This window comes from Vigna unguiculata, chromosome 10, assembly GCF_004118075.2.
Source record: "Vigna unguiculata cultivar IT97K-499-35 chromosome 10, ASM411807v1, whole genome shotgun sequence".
NCBI classification, from domain to species: domain Eukaryota; kingdom Viridiplantae; phylum Streptophyta; class Magnoliopsida; order Fabales; family Fabaceae; genus Vigna; species Vigna unguiculata.
Window position 1 is genome coordinate 28413512 of NC_040288.1, and position 19367 is coordinate 28432878.

General features: G+C 30.3%; 2 protein-coding genes across 2 annotated transcripts; one reads left to right on the forward strand and one right to left on the reverse strand.

The window, feature by feature from the left end:
* Nucleotides 1–13291: 13291 nt before the first annotated feature.
* Nucleotides 13292–16473, forward strand: LOC114166511 (aspartate aminotransferase, mitochondrial-like). The gene is made up of 10 exons (XM_028051253.1): nt 13292–13574; nt 13667–13752; nt 13917–14123; nt 14204–14309; nt 14417–14521; nt 14611–14783; nt 15030–15189; nt 15340–15435; nt 15528–15622; nt 16145–16473. The coding sequence occupies exons 1-10, from the start codon at nt 13407–13409 to the stop codon at nt 16242–16244; spliced, it is 1296 nt and encodes a 431-aa protein (XP_027907054.1). The 5' UTR covers nt 13292–13406; the 3' UTR covers nt 16245–16473.
* Nucleotides 16474–17983: 1510 nt separating this feature from the next.
* On the reverse strand, nt 17984–18867 carry LOC114166558. The gene has a single exon (XM_028051305.1). It carries the CDS (start codon nt 18734–18736, stop codon nt 18239–18241), a length of 498 nt encoding a protein of 165 aa, XP_027907106.1. The 5' UTR covers nt 18737–18867; the 3' UTR covers nt 17984–18238.
* Between the last annotated feature and the right edge of the window lie 500 nt (nt 18868–19367).

The window sequence follows — 19367 nt, forward strand, 5'->3', positions numbered from 1 at the left end:
CAGTGTAAGAGAATTGTATTCCAATGAACATTTATACACAAGATACAAATAATGATACCATATATCTGAGCCTTCCATTTCCAATTAATCTACGGTTACCATTGCGATCCATGTCTATGTGAATGAACCAATGAGATTCGATTGTTGAAGCGGCAACTTTAATTTCGTAGCGTTCGTTGTTTCGTTTCATCGAAGAGCGCGGGCTACTTCAATTTTTTTTTCAAAAAGTTTTGTAATTACTGTTGAGGCCCGCTGATATCTATTTGTTTCTTCTGATGTTTGTTATCAGATAATTTCTTTCTGCACCCCATACTTTCTTCTTCTAACTCCATAATTGTGTTTAAAATCTATAATCTCATAGTTTATTACATATTATAAATCTATCATCTCATTATTTATTATATGTCATAAATCTATAATCTCATAATTTATCGTATATTATGCAATTTAAATTTTAGAAATGCATTATATATTATATAATATAATATATAATATACAATTCATTTCAGATTACATTATAAATATACTTTTAGATTAAGCTGAAAACATATTATAAATCGTATAATCCATGATATATTTTTTAATGTATAATCTAAAATATATTTTAAATTATACCATGTAAAATTTGTCTCAAAATTCTACGATGTAAAAATCAGAACCATGAACATTTACACTTTTTCAACATCTATAAGGATGTATGTTGAAGGAAAAAAAGAGAATCGATATTATTGTAAAACAACTACAATCATTTGAATTTTTGTTATTGAAAATTTAACGGGCCCAATCTATGATGCATGGGCTATTCAAACATTACTTTGCTGGCTGACTCTATCTGCACCTCCATAATTTCACAAATAAAATATATTTGGAATAATAATTTAATTTGCATTGACTTTGTAACAACCTAAATTTTTATTTATTTATTTATTATTATTATTATTATTTTCTATAATATACTTTTAAAATTTAGAGGCAAAATTATACAATAACATCTAATTATACTTAAAAGATTCAAATATATATATATATATATATATATATATATATATATATATATATTTACAATACTGTATGCATTTTATATCCACATTATTTAGTACATATTATATTTCCTACACTAGAATAGGAATGAGTGTTATTTATTTACAGTTTTCCCCTCATATACTGATTTTCAAACAGGTGGAGGGAAAAGGTTATGGATAGGATTCACTTGGATTGTTGGGGGTAAATAGAAGGTAACTTCGATTTGTCCTTCAATGATAATCGGAGTCTTTAGGGTAGAGAGGAAAGTAATAGTAGAGTTTCATGTTCCCTGAAATGTCACAGAATTATTCACTGCATTAGTTTGCCATGCATTCTCGGGGAAAACAACCACAATGTCGGTGAATAAGGGATCAGGTGTGTTGGGAGCAACCATCTATGATAAGGTTATAATTTTTTTTTTCACACACAATCATAAAACTGGGAAGTGAGACAAATATCACATAAAGATATACAGCATATCATAATAAGATAAAATGAAATGAAAATTCTCCCAAATCCATAAAATTGGATTTTATCATACTTTATAAAGATATTGATTAATTTTGTAGTGACTAGTCAGGATAAATGAGCTCATGGCCAACAAAGTAACTCAAGAGCATCTCATCTTGAGTAATACTAACTCGTTCAACTCCCCAAGATCATAACAAATCTTTATTTATTGTAAATTTTATTTCAATATTAAACCATATAATTATATAAATAAGTAAATAAATAGGATCAAATATCACATAAAACTGGGAAGTGAGACAAATATCACATAAAGATATACAACATATCATAATAAGATAAAATGAAATGAAAATTCTCCCAAATCCATAAAATTGGATTTTATCATACTTTATAAAGATATTGATTAATTTTGTAGTAACTAGTCAGGATAAATGAGCTCATGGCCAACAAAGTAACTCAAGAGCATCTCATCTTGAGTAATACTAACTCGTTCAACTCCCCAAGATCATAACAAATCTTTATTTATTGTAAATTTTATTTCAATATTAAACCATATAATTATATAAATAAGTAAATAAATAGGATCAATGAATAATTAAAATAAATATAAATAAACAAAAAGGACCAGTACGTAACTGGAGATAAATATAAATAAGTAAATGAGAGTAAATATAAATTAAATAGATAGGAATGAGAACTAAATATAAATTAGAATAAGGTTAAGGACACATCAGGTAAATATAAAAATAATTATGAGATAAGAAAAAATAAAAGTCAAAAGATTGAATGATAAATGTCTCCTCCCCTTATCTCAAAGATTGAAAAAGATAAATGCATGTTTCTCCCTTTTATACACTCGCACTGTTAACACTTTTTTTTATTTAACTATGCCTTCATTATTTTTATTGTTCACTTCTCTATATTGCTTCCTTTCCCTCTCATTGTCTTTTCTTTTTTCTTTTAGCCGTTTGAATCTTTGCTATTTATAGACATCTAAATCTATACATACATATATGGATACATTTTGCATTTAATTTCTTTAGATTTTGGTTAGATTTGATTTATCTCCATTCTCAATTTTTTATCCAAAGCTCTTAAGCATTTAATGTATTGACGCTTTGTACTTAAGTTTTATCCATCTTGTACTTAAATTTTATCCATCGACATTTTATGTGATTAAGCCAAGTAGTGAAAAGTGAAAGCTATTATTATATTCCCTGTATCTTAAATCCTTACGTATTGAAAAAGAATAAAAACTAACAAAAATCATATATATATATATATATATATATTACAATATTCTATGTATGTTAAATTAATAAATATCTAGAAGCTAAAACCTAACAGAAGCTATATACATTGACGATGCATCAGCTCCTTCAATATATTTATATATATAAGATGTTTATTGTTCAAAATATATATATATATATATATATATATATATATATATATATATATATATATATATATATATAAATTTATAAATTTTATCTACTAACTAAAAAACTATCTTAATTTAATTACTTTATCCTTCCATTTATATATTTATTATTTTATTTAAATATTTGTTATCATCATTATAGTAGTACTTATTAATTATTATCATTCTTTTTTCTTTTCTTTTTTTTCTTTATGACTGTCATTATTTCTAATAAAATAAAATATTTATAAATAATGTGATTGTAATAAATTGTATATTATTGCATTATAAAATTTATGCATGTTACAATTCTTCCCTTCTTACAGAAATTTCGTCGACGAAATTTTGCTTTTATTTACTAAAACAAATGAGGATAAATTCCTCTTATTTTTTCTTCCAATTCCCATGTGGTATCTCTAGTAGTTTCATTTCAAATGACTTTTACCACAGGAATTTGTCTACCTCTTAGTTCTTCGACCTTCTTGTCCAAAATCTGTATAGGCATAATGTCAAATGTAAGGTTATTCTTTAATTGTACTATATCAGGTCTTATCACATGAGATGGATCAGAAATACATTTTCTTAATTAAGACACAGGAAAGACATTATGAAGGTTGGGAAGGAAAGGAGGTAAGCAGATTTCATAAGTAACAGGACCCCTCTTTCTAAGAATTTGGTAGGAACCAATGAATCGTGGAGTGAGTTTCTTTGATTTTATCACTCTACCAATTCTAGTTATTGGTGTAACTTTCAAGAATACATGATCACCTTTTTGAAATTCAAGAGGTCATCTTTTCTTGTTAGCATAACTGTTTTGTCTACTTTGAGTTGCTTTCAATTTGTCCCTGATCATTTTGATTTTCTCTATTGCTTGTTGAATCATGTCAGGACCTAATACTAAGTTTTCACCGGTCTTAAACCAACACAAAGGTGTTCTACATTTTCTCCCATATAATGCCTCATAGGGTGCCATACCTATGCTAGAATGTAAACTATTGTTATAGGTGAACTCAATCAAAGGTAGGCATCAGTCCCAACTATCAGAATTTTCTAACACAAGCTCTCAACAAATCCTCCAAAGATTGAATGGTTCTTTCAAATTGTCCATCAATTTGAGGATGATAAGTTGAGCTAAGGTGAAGCTTGGTACCTAAGGCTCGATGTAAACTTCCCCAAAATTTTGAAGTAAATCTAGGGTCCCTATCAGATATAATACTTATTGGAACTCCATGTAACCTGACAATTTCTCTTATGTACAATTCAGTCAATATCAATGAATACCTAATGTTAATGGGTAAGAAATTATCAGACTTTGTTAACCTATCCACGATAACCCATATGGAATCAAATTTTTAAAGGGTTAGTGGTAAGTCAACTACAAAATCCATTGCTATACTATCTCATTTTCATTCAGGTATATCAAAGGATTGTAGCATTCTTGCCAACTTTTGGTGTTCTATCTTAACTTTTTGACAAACTAGACATTTTCCGACATATTGTGCCACTTCCTTTTTCATTTTGGGCCACCAAAACATTTTCTTGAGATCTTGATACATTTTCGTTCTGCCCGGATGCATGCTTAATTTGCTTTTATGTGCTTCCTCTAGAATCAATTTCTTAATTTCTTCATTGTTGGGTACACATATCCCATCCTTAAATCTCAAAGTTCTTGTCCTATCTATGCCAAATTTTCTTAATCCTTTTGAACTATATATTTCTTTTTCTTTTGAATGAGTTCATCACTTTCTTGTGCCTCATGTATTTGCCTATGCAAGTTGCTAGTGATCTGGATGGAGTTTAATTGAATTTTATCATGGCTTAAGGTGACTGAAAAATTCATGTCTCTAAATTTTTCTAAAAAATTCATTTCTTGAATCATCAGTAAGGAGACATGTAAAGATTTTCTGCTTAAAGTATCTGCCACTACATTTTCCTTTCCTGGATGGTAATGCAATTCAAAATCACAATCTTTCAGAAATTTCATCCATCTCCTTTGTCTCATATTTAATTCCTTGTGGTCAAACAAGTATTTGAGACTCTTATGATCACTAAAAATTTCAAACTTACCAACATAGACATAATGTCTCCATATCTTAAGTGCAAAAATAATGGCAGCTAGTTCTAAATCATGGGTTGTGTAATTTTTCTCATGTGTTCTTAGTTGCCTAGAACCATATGCCACTACTCTTCTATCTTACATAAGAACACATCCTAATCCCATTTTAGAAGCATCGCAAAATATAACAAAGTGTCTAGTAGGATCATGTAATGCTAAGACAGGAGAACTGGTTAATCTTTTCTTGAGTTCTCGAAAACTATTCTCACATTTTTCTGTCCACGCAAAAAACTTTGCCCTTTTTGCTGAGTTGGGTTAATGGCATAGAAATTTTAGAAAATCCCTCAATGAATCTTCTATAATATCTTGCCAAACTGAGAAAACTGTGAATTTCAGTCACTGTTTTTTGTGGTTCCCATTGTAAAGCTACTTCTACTTTGGTTGGATTCACTGACACTCCTTCTTTGCAAATCACATGACCTAAGAATTTCACTTCTTCTAACCAGAATTCATATTTAGATAATTTCATACAATTTTTTTTTCTTTCAAGATTTGCAATACAGTCCGAAGATGCTCCTCATGCTCCTCGGGAGTCCAAGAATAAATAAGAATGTCATCTATAAAAACAACTACAAAGTGATCTAAAAAGGGACGGAAAATTCTATTCATATATTCATAAATATTGTAGGAGCATTGGTTACACCAAAAGGTATCACTTGATACTCATAATGACCATGTCTAGTTCTAAAAGTAGTTTTTTGAAAGTCTTCTGTTTTTACTCTAATCTGATGATATTCGGACCTCAAATCTATTTTAGATAACACAGAGGTTTCTCTCAATTGGTCCATCAAGTCATCTATTCTACGAAGAAGGTATTTATTCTTTATGATACATTTATTTAATTGACGGTAATCTACATACAATCTAAAACTTCCATCTTTCTTCTTAACTAATAAAACTATAGCTCCCCAAGGTGACACACTAGGACGAATGAACTGTTTTTCAAGTAACTCCTCCAATTGTTTTTGTAGTTCTTCTAATTCAGAGGGTGAAATCCTATATGGTGCTATAGAGATTGGTCCAACTCCAGGCATCAAATCTATGGAAAATTCAATTTCTTTGTTGGGTGGTAAACCAGGAATATCATTGGGAAAGACTTCAGGAAAATTTTGAACAACTGGAATATTTTTCAAATCAACTTCCTCTTTTATTTCCATAGAAGATAATAACAAGTACCCTTGAATTTTATTCATTAAAGGCTCACTTTTTGAGTTGGAAGGTGATTTCAAAAGATTCTCAGAGTTTAGAAATATTACTGATTTCTCAGCACAATTCAAAGGACTTGATTAGAAGATAATCAGTCCATACCTAAGATTACATCTAATTGAGATAAAGGTATACATACTAAATTTACAAGGAATTTTCTATTCTTAATGAATATTGGACAATCTAAACAAACTCTATTGACAATTACTGAGTCATTTGTGGGAGTTGAAACAACCAAATTAGTTTTCAGAAAAATGATCGACAGATTAAGGTGTTGAACACAATAAGTGGAAATGAATGAATGAGTTGCACCTGAGTCGTACAATACATTTAAATTTTTTCCTTTAGTAAAACACATACCTTGAATTAGATCATGGTTTTCAGCGGCTTCAACTCCAATCGTGGTGTAAACTCTTCCTGTTGTGGTAGGTCTTGTCTTGGTTGCAGCTGGATTGAAATTTGGCTTCTGTTGTCCACACTCAGAGAATAGGTGACCAGGTTTTCCACACTTGAAATAAATTGGTCCCTTAAGATGACAATTTTTAGCATGATGACCTTGTCCGCATTTAAAGCATCTGATATGATCATATACATGTCTACTAGAATTTCCTAATGAAGATTGATTGGATTGGGTCCTCCATTGTAGGCGATTGTAAGATTTTCCCTCATTGCGTTTATTTTTATTTGTCTAGGGTCTAAAATATTTTGGTTTGTTATTTTGGTTGTTCTCAAAATCTTCCAAAAATCTACATTGTGAATAAGCGTAGGAAAATCAACAATTTCTAGTATCCTTACTTCTTTTCTCAATTCATCCCTAAGTCCATTTTAGAATTTTATACACTTCATTCTCTCCTCTGGGTGATAAAAGAAAGAAGAGTATTTCCCTAATTCTTCAAACTTAGAACCATATTCCCCTACTGTCATATTTCCTTGCCTCAATTGCATGAACTCTATTTCTTTTGCTATCCTCACATCATTTAGGAAATATTTCTCTAAAAATCTTATTCTAAATACTTCCCAAGTAATGATTATTCTCCCCCCTTCAAGTAATCTCCTAGTACTAGCCCACCAATATTCAGCTTCTCCTATCAGCATAAATACAACATAATTCACCTTTTGGTTGTCAGCATAATTCATAACTCAAAATATTTCTCCGTTTCTTTAATCCATAACTCAGCTTTTTTTGGGTCATATGAGGAGATAAGAAAAAATAAAAGTTAAAAGATAGAATGATAAATGTCTCCTCCCCTTACCTCAAAGATTGAAAAAAATAAATGCATGTTTCTCCTTTTTATACACTTGCACTGTTAGCACTTTTTTTTAACTATGCCTTCGTTGTTTTTATTGTTCACTTCTCTGTATTGCTTCCTTTCACTCTCACTGTCTTTCTTTTTTCTTTTAGCCGTTTGAATCTTTGTTATTTATAGACATCTAAATCTATACATACATATATAGATACACTTTTGCATTCAATTTCTTTAGATTTTGGTTAGATTTGGTTTATCTCCATTCTGAAATTTTTATCCAAAGCTCTTAAGCATTTAATGTACTGATGCTTTGTACTTAAGTTTTATCCATCGACATTCTATGTGATTAAGCCAAGCAGTGAAAGCTATTATTATATTCCCTGCATCTTAAATCCTTACGTATCGAAAAGAAAAGAAAAACTAACGAAAAATAAATAAATATATATATATATATATATATATATATATATATATTAAGTTAAGAAATATCTTGAAGCTAAAACCTAACGGAAGTTATATACATACAACGATGCATCAACTCCTCCAAAAAAAATAAAAATATATATATATATATATATATATATATATATATATATATATATATATATATATATATATATAAAAGGTGTTTATAGTTCAATATATATTTATAAATTTTATCTACTAACTAAAAAATTATCTTAATTTAATTACTTTATCCTTCCATTTATATTTTTGTTATTTTATTTTAATATTTTTTCTTTATGACTGTCGTTAATTCTAATAAAATAAAATATTTATAAATAATCTGATCGTAATAAATTGTATATTATTGCATTATAAAATTTAAGCATGTTACAGATTTGGCTGATGTTAATGAGAATAACTTCAAAAAACAATTTGTATAGTACCTTCATGTTCAAATAACTTAAAAAAAATAGCAAAAAAATTATAATGGGTGAAGGAAAAAAGTGTAGATAAAGAAGATGCATGTGAATGAAGAAAATAAATGTGGATGAATAAGATTAATATGGATGAAAGAGATGAGTGTTGAGATGAGGGTAAGAATGTGGATGAAGAAGATGAGAAAAAAAAATGTAAATGAAGGAAAATGTGTGGATGAAAAAGATGAGTGTGAAATGAAAGAGACAAATGTGGATGAATGAAATAAGTATGGATGAAGGAGATAAGTATAAGGAGATTTATGAATATGAATGAAGAAAATATGAGTATGGATATAGGTCATCTTTAATTCTACACATTTAGATTAAAAATAATCTCTAAATTAGCATCAATTAAGTTGACGCTAACTTAAAGAAGTATAAATATTAAAAATGATTAAGTATGTTTTTTGTCTCTTAACTTTCAAAACTTTCAATTAAGGTTGAAATTACTCCATCTTCAAAATTTTGATCCAATTTAGTCTTCCAACTTTATAAATGCGTGAATTTAGTTTTTTTAACCAAATTTTGTTAAGTTTTTAACTTTCAAACACACTTTATGATAACATTTGAGTTGTTTAGATAGTTTGACACATTTATGATACAATGTTTGAAACATCGAATCAATTTAATAAAATTTGGTTAAAAAAACTGAATTCACTTATTTTTAAAATTAGAGAACTAAATTGGATTAAAGTTTCGAACAGAGAACAATTCTAATCTTCATTGAAAATTAAAGGATTAAAAACATATTTAATCTATTAAAAATAAATAAGACTAACATATGTTAAGCCAACGCCAACCTCATTTTAGTTAATACAAATATTTATTTTAGGTAAGTTAACCCTAACATAAATATTCATTTAATTAAAATTTTAAAAGTAATTTTACGATGCTTTTTTTGTAATTTGTATAAATAATAACATAGCATTAGCTTCACCTACTCTTATAACATTGTAATTTGGTTGAATTTAATATTTAAAAACTAAATTTATATTTTCTTGTAATGTTAAGAGGAAAAATAAAAGTGAAGAACCACATTTTAATATCACAAAATCCTGAATAGAAAATGTACTTGATCGAAACTATTTTAGTATGGAACTAGACGATCTCAAGAACCCTATGTGTCGATCTTTTATCCGCTCCTCTCCGGACTTTCCCTGGATCAGGTACTTGTAGGCACTCCGACACTCAAGTCAAATAGTGATTCGATATGAGGTGTATCTAGGAAAGTGAGAAAAGCATACATCTTTGTAGTCACTAGACCCTAATTTATATTAGGTTAAAATACCTTTTTTGTCCCAATTTTTGTCAAGTTTTTTCAAATAAGTCCTAATTTTGGTTTTGTGGTCAAATAGGTCCCAATTTTCGTCAATTTTGTTCAATTGGGTCCTTTTTTGCTAACACCGTTTAAATCATTAACGGCCATGAACAGTGACTGCCACGTGTCACTTTATAGTTTTTTTATTTTTTTTTATTTTTTTTAATATTTTTTAAATGTACACGTGTCAACCTAGGAGCGTGCCATGTGTCACTTCATGGTTTTTTTGAATTTTTTATTTTATTTTTTTTTGAATTTTTTGAATTTTTTTAAATGTCCACGTGTCAACCTAGTAGCATGTCACGTGTCAAAGTCAATACTCTATATTCAATTTGGTCCCTATATTTGTTATTTTTGTTCAATTAGGTCCCAAATTTTGTTAACATTAACCAATTTGGTCTCTATCGAAGATGGGACCAAATTTATTTTTTATATCAAAATTATAATGACGTGAATTTTAATATATTATATAAAAATATTTAATAAAAAATGTGAATTTTAATATAAAAATTAAATTTGGTTTTAATTTGGAGAGGGACCAAATTGGTTAATGTTAACAAAAATTGGGACTTAATTGAACAAAAATAACAAATATAGGGACCAAAATGAATTTAGAACATTGACTTTGACACGTGGCACGCTACTGGGTTGACACGTGGACATTTAAAAAAAATTCAAAAAAATTCAAAAAAAAAATTCAAAAAAACCACGAAGTGACACGTGGCACACTCCTGGGTTGACACGTGTACATTTAAAAAAAATTTAAAAATTTTTAAAAAAAAATAATAATAAATAATAAAAAAAAATAAATAAATACCACGAAGTGACACATGGCAATCACTGTTCATGGTCGTTAATTATTTAAACTGTGTTAGCAAAAAAGGACCCAATTGAACAAAATTGACGAAAATTGGGACCTATTTGAACACGAAACCAAAATTAGGACTTATTTGAAAGGTAAAAATACACATTTGGTACCCAAACTTTTTCGGAAAGTTCAATGTGGTACCCGAACTTTAGGAATGTTCAATTTGGTACCCCAATTTTCTAAAGAGGTTCAATTTGGTCCTCTCCGTTAAGTTGGAGTTAACACCGTGTCCGTACAGGACACGTGTCAAGCCATGAAATTTTTATTTTTTTTAATTTTTTTTCAAAAAATTTAAAAAAACTGTCACGTGTCAGTTTATCATCGTGCCACGTGGCAGCTTACAAGCATGACACGTGGCAGTGTAATAGTTGTTTTCAATTTAGTACCCCAATTTAAATTTTTGGTTCAATTTAGTACCCCAATTTTTTAAAATAATTCAATTTCGTCATCTTCCATTTGAGACCAAATTAGTAAATAAGCTTAATTACAACCTATATATACATGTTACAATAACTTTTTATAATATATACATCAAATCATTTCACCTAAATACTTAAATTATTTTATTTTTTTCATTTTAACCTTTGTAATTTTTTATACATGAAATTTTTTACACTTGTAAAAAATAAAATAATTTGAATATTTAGGTGTAGTGATTTGATGTATAAATTCAAAACAATTATTTTAACATGTTTATATAAATTATAATTAAGCTTATTTACTAATTTGGTCTCAAATAGGAAAGGACGAAATTGGATCATTTAAAAAAATTTGGGTACTAAATTGAACCAAACATTTAAATTGGGGTACTAAATTGAAAACAACTATTACACTGCCACGTGTCATGCTTGTAAGCTGCCACGTGGCACGATGATAAACTGACACGTGGCAGTTTTTTAAATTTTTTGAAAAAAAATTAATTTTTTTGAAAAAAAAATTAAAAAAAAAAAGAAATTTCATGGCTTGACACGTGTCCTGTACGGACACGATGTTAACTCCAACTTAACGGAGAGTACCAAATTGAACCTCTTTAGAAAATTGGGGTACCAAATTGAACATTCCTAAAGTTCGGGTACCACATTGAACTTTCCGAAAAAGTTTGGGTACCAAATGTGTATTTATACCTATTTGAAAAAACTTGACGAAAATTGGGACCAAAAAGATATTTTAACCTTTATATTATTCACTTAGCATACATGTTACTATTATTTGCAGACTGTTCGCATTCGATGATCAACTCTTTCCTTTCTGACTGAGATTATGTGCATCAATTCTTTCCGTATTAACTAAGATTGCGCGCGCGGCTCGTCTGTCATTGTCAAGGATCAGTTCTTTTCTTAATTACTTAGATTACGCGTTGCTCGTCTGTACATCATTATCCTTACCCAACTGGCCACTATTGGGCCAGGATATACCCGACTAGGCAACGGGCCGAGATGTACCTGACCTCTACACCATGTTGGCCCATTTTCCTTTGCCTGATGGGTTTGCGCACACATCTCCTTCTCTCTCCCTGAGGTCGAGCTGTGGTCAGCCTTTCCACATACAGATGGGTTGGGATATGGCCGGCCTGTTACCCATACAGAGAAAAGAAAAGATTGATAAAAAATACAATAAAAAATATGAAATTGAATAAAGATATAATCCTAAAAAGAAGATTAAGATGAGAATTACAAGTAAATAAAAGAAAAGAAAAATAATGAAATTTAAAATTAAAAAATATTAATAATATTTTTAAATATTTTTATTTAAATTAATATTTATAAATATTTTAATTTGAAAAATATTTTTTTACATAAAATAAAAGCATATTTGTTTATTATTTAAATTTAGAAAATTAAAATTAAAATATTATTAATATTTAATATTATGTTATATTTTTATCCTTTACATATAATCTACATAAATAAAATAAATAAGAAATTATCTGGTATACTATATCTCTTACATTTTTTAGCATATATTTTTAAAATCCTAAAACTCGAATAATATTAATAGGTAATGGGGAGCACAAGTAAGTAGCGTCAGAATTCATAGTAATAGGAAAATAATAGATTGCCTATGTTTTAATCATCGCTGTGTTATATGTGTAAATCTTTTAAATGAAAAGTTCTACCTTTCTTCCAATCAAATATTTATAGTCAAACTTTTTCAACCCTTTATTACTTCTTTAATTTTATTTGTTCCATACATTTACTTTATTCGCATTTAAGATAACACCTGTTCTCTCTAGAATAAATCAAACGCACCGACCCACGTACTTTTCTTATATCTTAATCTAATCCTAATACTATTTATAAGGAAATTCTTTTAAAAATCCTAAGAGAGTAAATAAATAAATAAATCCTTTATAAATTAAATTTACTTTATATATAAATTAATTTGTAAAAATAACTTTTATATACATTTTTTAAAATTTATACTTTTAACTTGTACATGAACCAATTTAATTTATGAAAAAATATAAATTTATTTTTTCTTTATATTACCAACAGAAAAAATGACAAGGATTATGCAAGATGACACATTAACGTAAATACATAATATAATAAGCAAATCCAATCAAATCAATGAGCCCACTTTGGTTTTCCCACGAAAAGAAACCGTAAACAAACCAAAGCAGCACATAGGAACTCCTTGAAAAGATCAATGCAAAACCACGGCAAGAGAAAGTTCACTCTGCATCATATTTTTCTTCTTCTTTACTTTCATTATATAACCATTCAAAAGCCTTTTTCTTGTTTCAACAAACCAAGAGCATTTCACTGAGTTCACAGCGTATACTATAGCATAAGAGTGTTGCATTGCACTATGTGGAGGTACATCAATGGAAGAATATCCAGAAGATTTTTATCCACTTCTTGTTCCAGTGCCCGTGGTTGGTGGGACCATGTAAAACCAGCCCCAAAGGACCCCATTGTCAGTGTCAACGAGGCCTTTCTATCAGACCCTTTTCCCCACAAGATCAATCTTGGAATGGTATATGCTTATATATAGTTACAGTATATGTATATCTGTTCATGTTTCATGTTTTGTCATCACTGACTTTTTCTTATCTTCGTCTTTGTAAGGGAACTTACAGGGGTGATGATGGCAAACCTTTCATTCCTCAATGTGTTCGTGATGCAGAAAAAAAGATTCAGAGATGCAAATTGGAGTGAGTAATCTTGGATTCTCCTTCTTCTGTTCTAAGGGTGATCTTTGGCTAGTGATGTTTCCATTTTCACACCAAAATTTGTGTATCACACTCTATCAACAGTAGTGCTTCTATGAATATGTTACTACTTTTCAAAAACGAATTAACGTTATATTTATTGACAGGGAGTTAAACTGTTCCGCAGTGAGAACAAAATTTGTGGAGGAGTGTGTAAAATTGGCATATGGGGATGATTCCTATGTTGTAAAAGAAGGATTTTTTGCAGGAGTTCCGACTCTGTCTGGAACTGCATCATGTAGGCTTTTTGCTGAATTTCAAAGACATTTCTATCCTGAATCTCAAATGTATCTACCAGACCCTACCTGGTCAAAGTAGGTTTTTTTCCATTGGATTATTTTTTGAGATATTTTCGTTCTTTCAATATCTAATGCATGAAGTTTGCATTCTACAGTCATCACAATATATGGAGACAAGCTGAAGTTCCTGTCAAAACTTTTCACTACTACCATCCAGATACAAAGGGTTTGGATTTTTCTGCACTCGTAAGTGATGTCAAGGTAAAAATAAGTAAGCTTTGGTATGAATTTCATGCTTCTTGTCTCTCAAACAAATAAATAAGCTATATTTTTAATCTTCTCTGTTTATTCTGTGTTGCTAATTTCAGAATGCACCAGATTGTTCTTTCTTCTTGCTTCATCCTTGTGCCCACAATCCAACTGGTGTTGACCCTACTGAGGAACAATGGAGAGAAATATCATACCAGTTTAAGGTGAAAATGAGACATGAGATGCTTCAGTATAGTTTTTTACTATAAATCTAAATCAATTATAATATTATTCTAACTTATTTATCTTCCAGGTAAAAAATCATTTCCCCTTCTTTGACATGGCTTATCAAGGATTTTCTAGTGGGGATCTTGACAAGGATGCCATGGCACTTAGAATTTTCCTTGAAGATGGGCATTTAATAGGATGTTCTCAATCATTTTCAAAGAACATGGGATTGTCCGAACATAAAGTTGGTTGTCTTAGGTAAGAGAAGTCCTATACACAAGTGATTAGATATTTAGAGGCATAGGATGTGCTATGTAATGTAAAATAGAAGTTAGATATCAAATATGTTCCATGATGCATTTTTTAGGAAAGGATCAAGTACATGATATAATATAATGATAATATAACATGAAGCTCAACCTCGTAACAATGTTTCCTTAGTTTTATTGTTTTACTTTTCACGTTCTTATCAGCTTTAGTAATCTACATTAAAATCTATAACAGTGTTTTGTGCCAGAGTACAAAGCAAGTAGCTGCACTTAAAAGTCAACTGCAGTTGATGTCCCATGCAATCTATAGCAGCATTCCTTTTCATGGTATTTCACTAGTTGCTAAAATATTAAGCGACCCTGATGTAGAAGCACTTTGGAGGAAAGAAATAAAGGTAGTATTCATCTTCTTAAGTCCTTGTTAAGAACTAAAGGGTTTGATATACCTATATCAGAGCCTTTAGTTCTTAACACTCCTTTTAGTAACTTTTCTTTTCTAAATCAATTCAGGATCTAATCACATTTTTTGGCAATGCTATTTGAAGGTCATGGCTAATCGGATTGAAGCAATGCGAACTACCCTTCGACAATATCTTGAGAACTTGGAATCACCTTTCAACTGGAAGCATATAACTTCTCAGGTTTTGGATGCTTGATTAGTTACCTTATGCTTAATGAATCATATATTATAACTTTAGCTAACAATTGTACACTTTGATGCAAACACATGCAGGTTGGCATGTTCTGTTTTTCTGGATTAACACCCGATCAGGTTAAAAAGTTGGAGAAGCTGTTCCATATATACATGACCCTTGATGGAAGAATAAGGTATTCTTTAAAGGAAATACTAAAATTCAACCATAGTTACAATGATTAAACTGTCAATTTGTCTTCTCTTCTTTTATTACTTCGATTAAATATGTTTTTAGTCTCTAAACTTGAACATAAAATTAGAATTCGTTCATGTTTTAAACTGATATACTTTTGTCTCCAAACTTTAAGAATGAATGGATATAATCCCTTTAGTCCAACAACTTTAACTTCTTCTTTTTTTCGTATTATATAGTGTTTTGGGTTAACATTTGAGTTGAAACGTGTCAAATTGCGTAAACATTTCAAATGTCAACCTAGAACATCATTTAACATGTAAAAAGGAATTAACATCGTTATGTTGAAAGACTATATTCATTCATTTTTAAAGTTTGAGCACCAAAATATATCAAAGTTTGGGACATTAACAAATTCCAATTTTTCATAAGTTCAGGGACTATATTTAATCTTTCTTAATTTGATAACTTTGACTTCACTACAACATATTCTTCCTACATAACTCCTTGGTGATACTTGCAGCATGGCAGGTGTGACCACAAGCAATGTGGCTTATTTGGCAAATGCAATACATCAGGTGACCAGAATCCATGAAGAAGCACTAAGCTCATGTTACGTTTAGAACTAACAGTTCATCTCTACCTCATTCTAATCATTGGATATACACAAACCACTTATATACTTCTGTAATTCTCTATATACCTGGCATACACAAATGCCGATTAGGTGAAATACTCAATTCGACAATTTTGTACTATGTAGTGATTATTGTAAAAATGTAATTTGTAAATACAGCCACATATTGAGTGGTGATAAAATAACGCATATGCTTTGAAAAAATAGGTGTCCATCTTGAGTTCTTAACTTGCAACTGCTTTTGACACTGCTTTTCTTCAAGACCATCTTGGACAATATTTTTATCCTTTGACTCCTATGAAATCTTCAGTTGGTGAGGCCAAGATAACATATAGGGAACTTGTTAAAGAAAAGAAATTGAATATGAATCATAATCACATAATTGAGCTGAAAGTCTGGGGAACCGTGTGGTGTAGCATTTTAATGGGTCGAAACAGACAAAAGGAAAAGAATATTCTGCTTCTTTTGCCGGTGAATAGGGAAAGAAAAATCTAAAATTGGGGTTGATTACTTGTTCTTGGTGATCTTCTTCGATCGCTGGAAAATCTTAAGGGGCCATATAATTATAATATTCCAGTTACTTTTAAGTTATAGAGACTAGAATTATTATGAAAGTGTCACAGTTATAAGTTAATAGTTCTTTGTGTTACTGATATATTACACAATATATGGCCCATGTGCACATGGAACCTGGGACAAGATAAAGTCACTACCAGCTTCTCTGCCGACAAATTAGCTTAAACAATTTCAAACAAGTTTCAAGTTGTTGGTACTCTCTAATCTCTAGTTCTGGTAATGTGCTATTGCATTATACTAAAATGTCGGTTCTGAGATGTTGTTATTAACTATTTTTATAATTGTTTGAGCCACAATAAATTAATAATACATAGTTAAATTGGAAAAGACTAGTTATTTTAGTAGGTACGTGTCTTTGAAGTAAATACACTAAAGACAACAGTGGTTACTGTTGTTTTATCTGATGTAATGTTAAATCTGTATTTGTAACACAAGGGAAATGTTAAACCAAACGGAAACCCAAAGTATATGTAGTCTTTCTTTACCAACACGAATCAGAAACAAGCCAAATTAGTTAACTCTGAAATGATTCCAAATGTTGCAAGGCAGATTATTATTGGAACCAAGTGTTGCTTCACATTCCATACAAAAAGGACTAGAAAAACAAATTCACTATCCTAATATTCTTCGTTGAAGCTTGTGCTACGCATTGATTTAATTCTGATCTTATAATCAATTTTTCAACTAAGCATGTGAACATCTAATTGAAGTCATGATAGCTAGTATTTTTGACACGATTCATTAAATGATACTTTTTGATTCCTAGGCTAAAACTAGAAGCATATACAGAATTTGGAACTGTGAAACATTTTCTCGTTGCAATTTCCACCAGTTCTTCTCTTTGCAATAAATAAAATCATTAAAGACAGACAAAATAAACACCCTATAGTAGAGGTATTGGTGAAAAGATAAAGCATTGGTCAAAGATGCTGATTAAGGTGTTTCTCCTTCCCATCCCTCAAAGTAAAAGTGTGGTGTAATTAATTGTGTACAAGTCAATCAAATGCTTAAAGATCATTCAGCTGCAAGTGGATTAGTACTAAACTTTCTACCACTAAATGTTCTGTTATTACGTGTTTTATACGTTTATCACCACCACTACAATCACAACCACAAAAGTAATGTATACGGTTCTGTTTTGGCACATTCTAAGAACAAAAAAAGGGACTGTGATAATTTCAAACTGCACAAAATGTTTAAGATACACTCACACACCAGAAAATATATGTCCTTGGAAGCAAGCTTGTGATTTGAGAGGACAAAACTCTCAAAGACAAATTCTAGCATAGAAAATATATTGTCCTCTAAGAGAGTATAAGCTAGAAAAATTTACAAAGAAAAACTATATAAGCAGCACATTGTCCTCTTCAGATCCAAGGCCAAGCTTTGATAACAACGAGTACCTTAAGAACTTGAGGCTCGAGGAATGGTAAAGCATAACTTGGAAGAAGGTGAACTAGCACCACCTCCTTCATTATCATTGGATGATCCATAGCCTAAGAGCTTCTTCTTTCCAAACTTGGCCATAGGGACAACTTTGGAGGAGTTTGATGATGATGACCATGAAGAGTATGAGGATGAGAGAATCATTTTCTTGAGGTTAAGTTTTGGTAGCAAAGTGAGCAAGAGATTGGATTTTGAGTGCTTCTTCTCTTTCTTTTTGTAGGCACTGAAGTTAAAATGATAAGAAGGTGGAGGAGTAAGAGGAGGGAGAGTGTCCTCTGAGAATGTGTGTTTGGGTGTGCCTGGCTGAGATTCCCACACAAATGGCACAGCAAGGGCCATTCTGAAAGAAGGGTTGGCCATGGAACTTTCCTTTGAGAGTAGCCTGCAGAAGAATTTGTCATCTTGCTTGATTTGAAGGACACTCTTCTGATGTAACTCGGATTTAGCATTAACCATCTTTGCTTGATTGGAACCGTACGAGTTGTTGATTTGAGTTTTGCAGAGGAGATAGAAAAAGGTTTTGGCCTGGTTTCTGGTTCAGTTGCAAATGAAGTCATAATAGCTTGTGTATCCTTTTATATCTAACAGTGTACCTTAACTATGCAACTTGTTGTTGACAAATAATCGGTATTAACTTCACACTTTTAAGGACAAACCTTCCAATTCTCTGTACCTAACTGTTTTGACCATTTGTCTATGTTTTATTACACTGTCTTTGAGCAAAATATGAGACCATGTCCTTGTGTTACTCCCTAAATTAAGACTATTAAGACAAGCGTTGTTCTTTTTCTTGTGTCAAAAATGTGAACAAACAATGTTTAATCTTCTTGTAAACTGTATATAATCAAATGATCTAAAATTATCCTTCACATACTCATTTCTTTCAATTAGGAAAAACAAATCTGAGTACAAGTTGTTAGGTCATTACATTATATATACTTCAAACTATTGGATTTTTTTAGAGAAGATCACTCAGGAGATACTATACCAATGAACCTAATTTACACATAAGGAATTGATACTACCTCTAACCCAAAACCTTAAGGTAATTGGTCTATGGGTCTTCATCTTTATATGGTGCTCAACT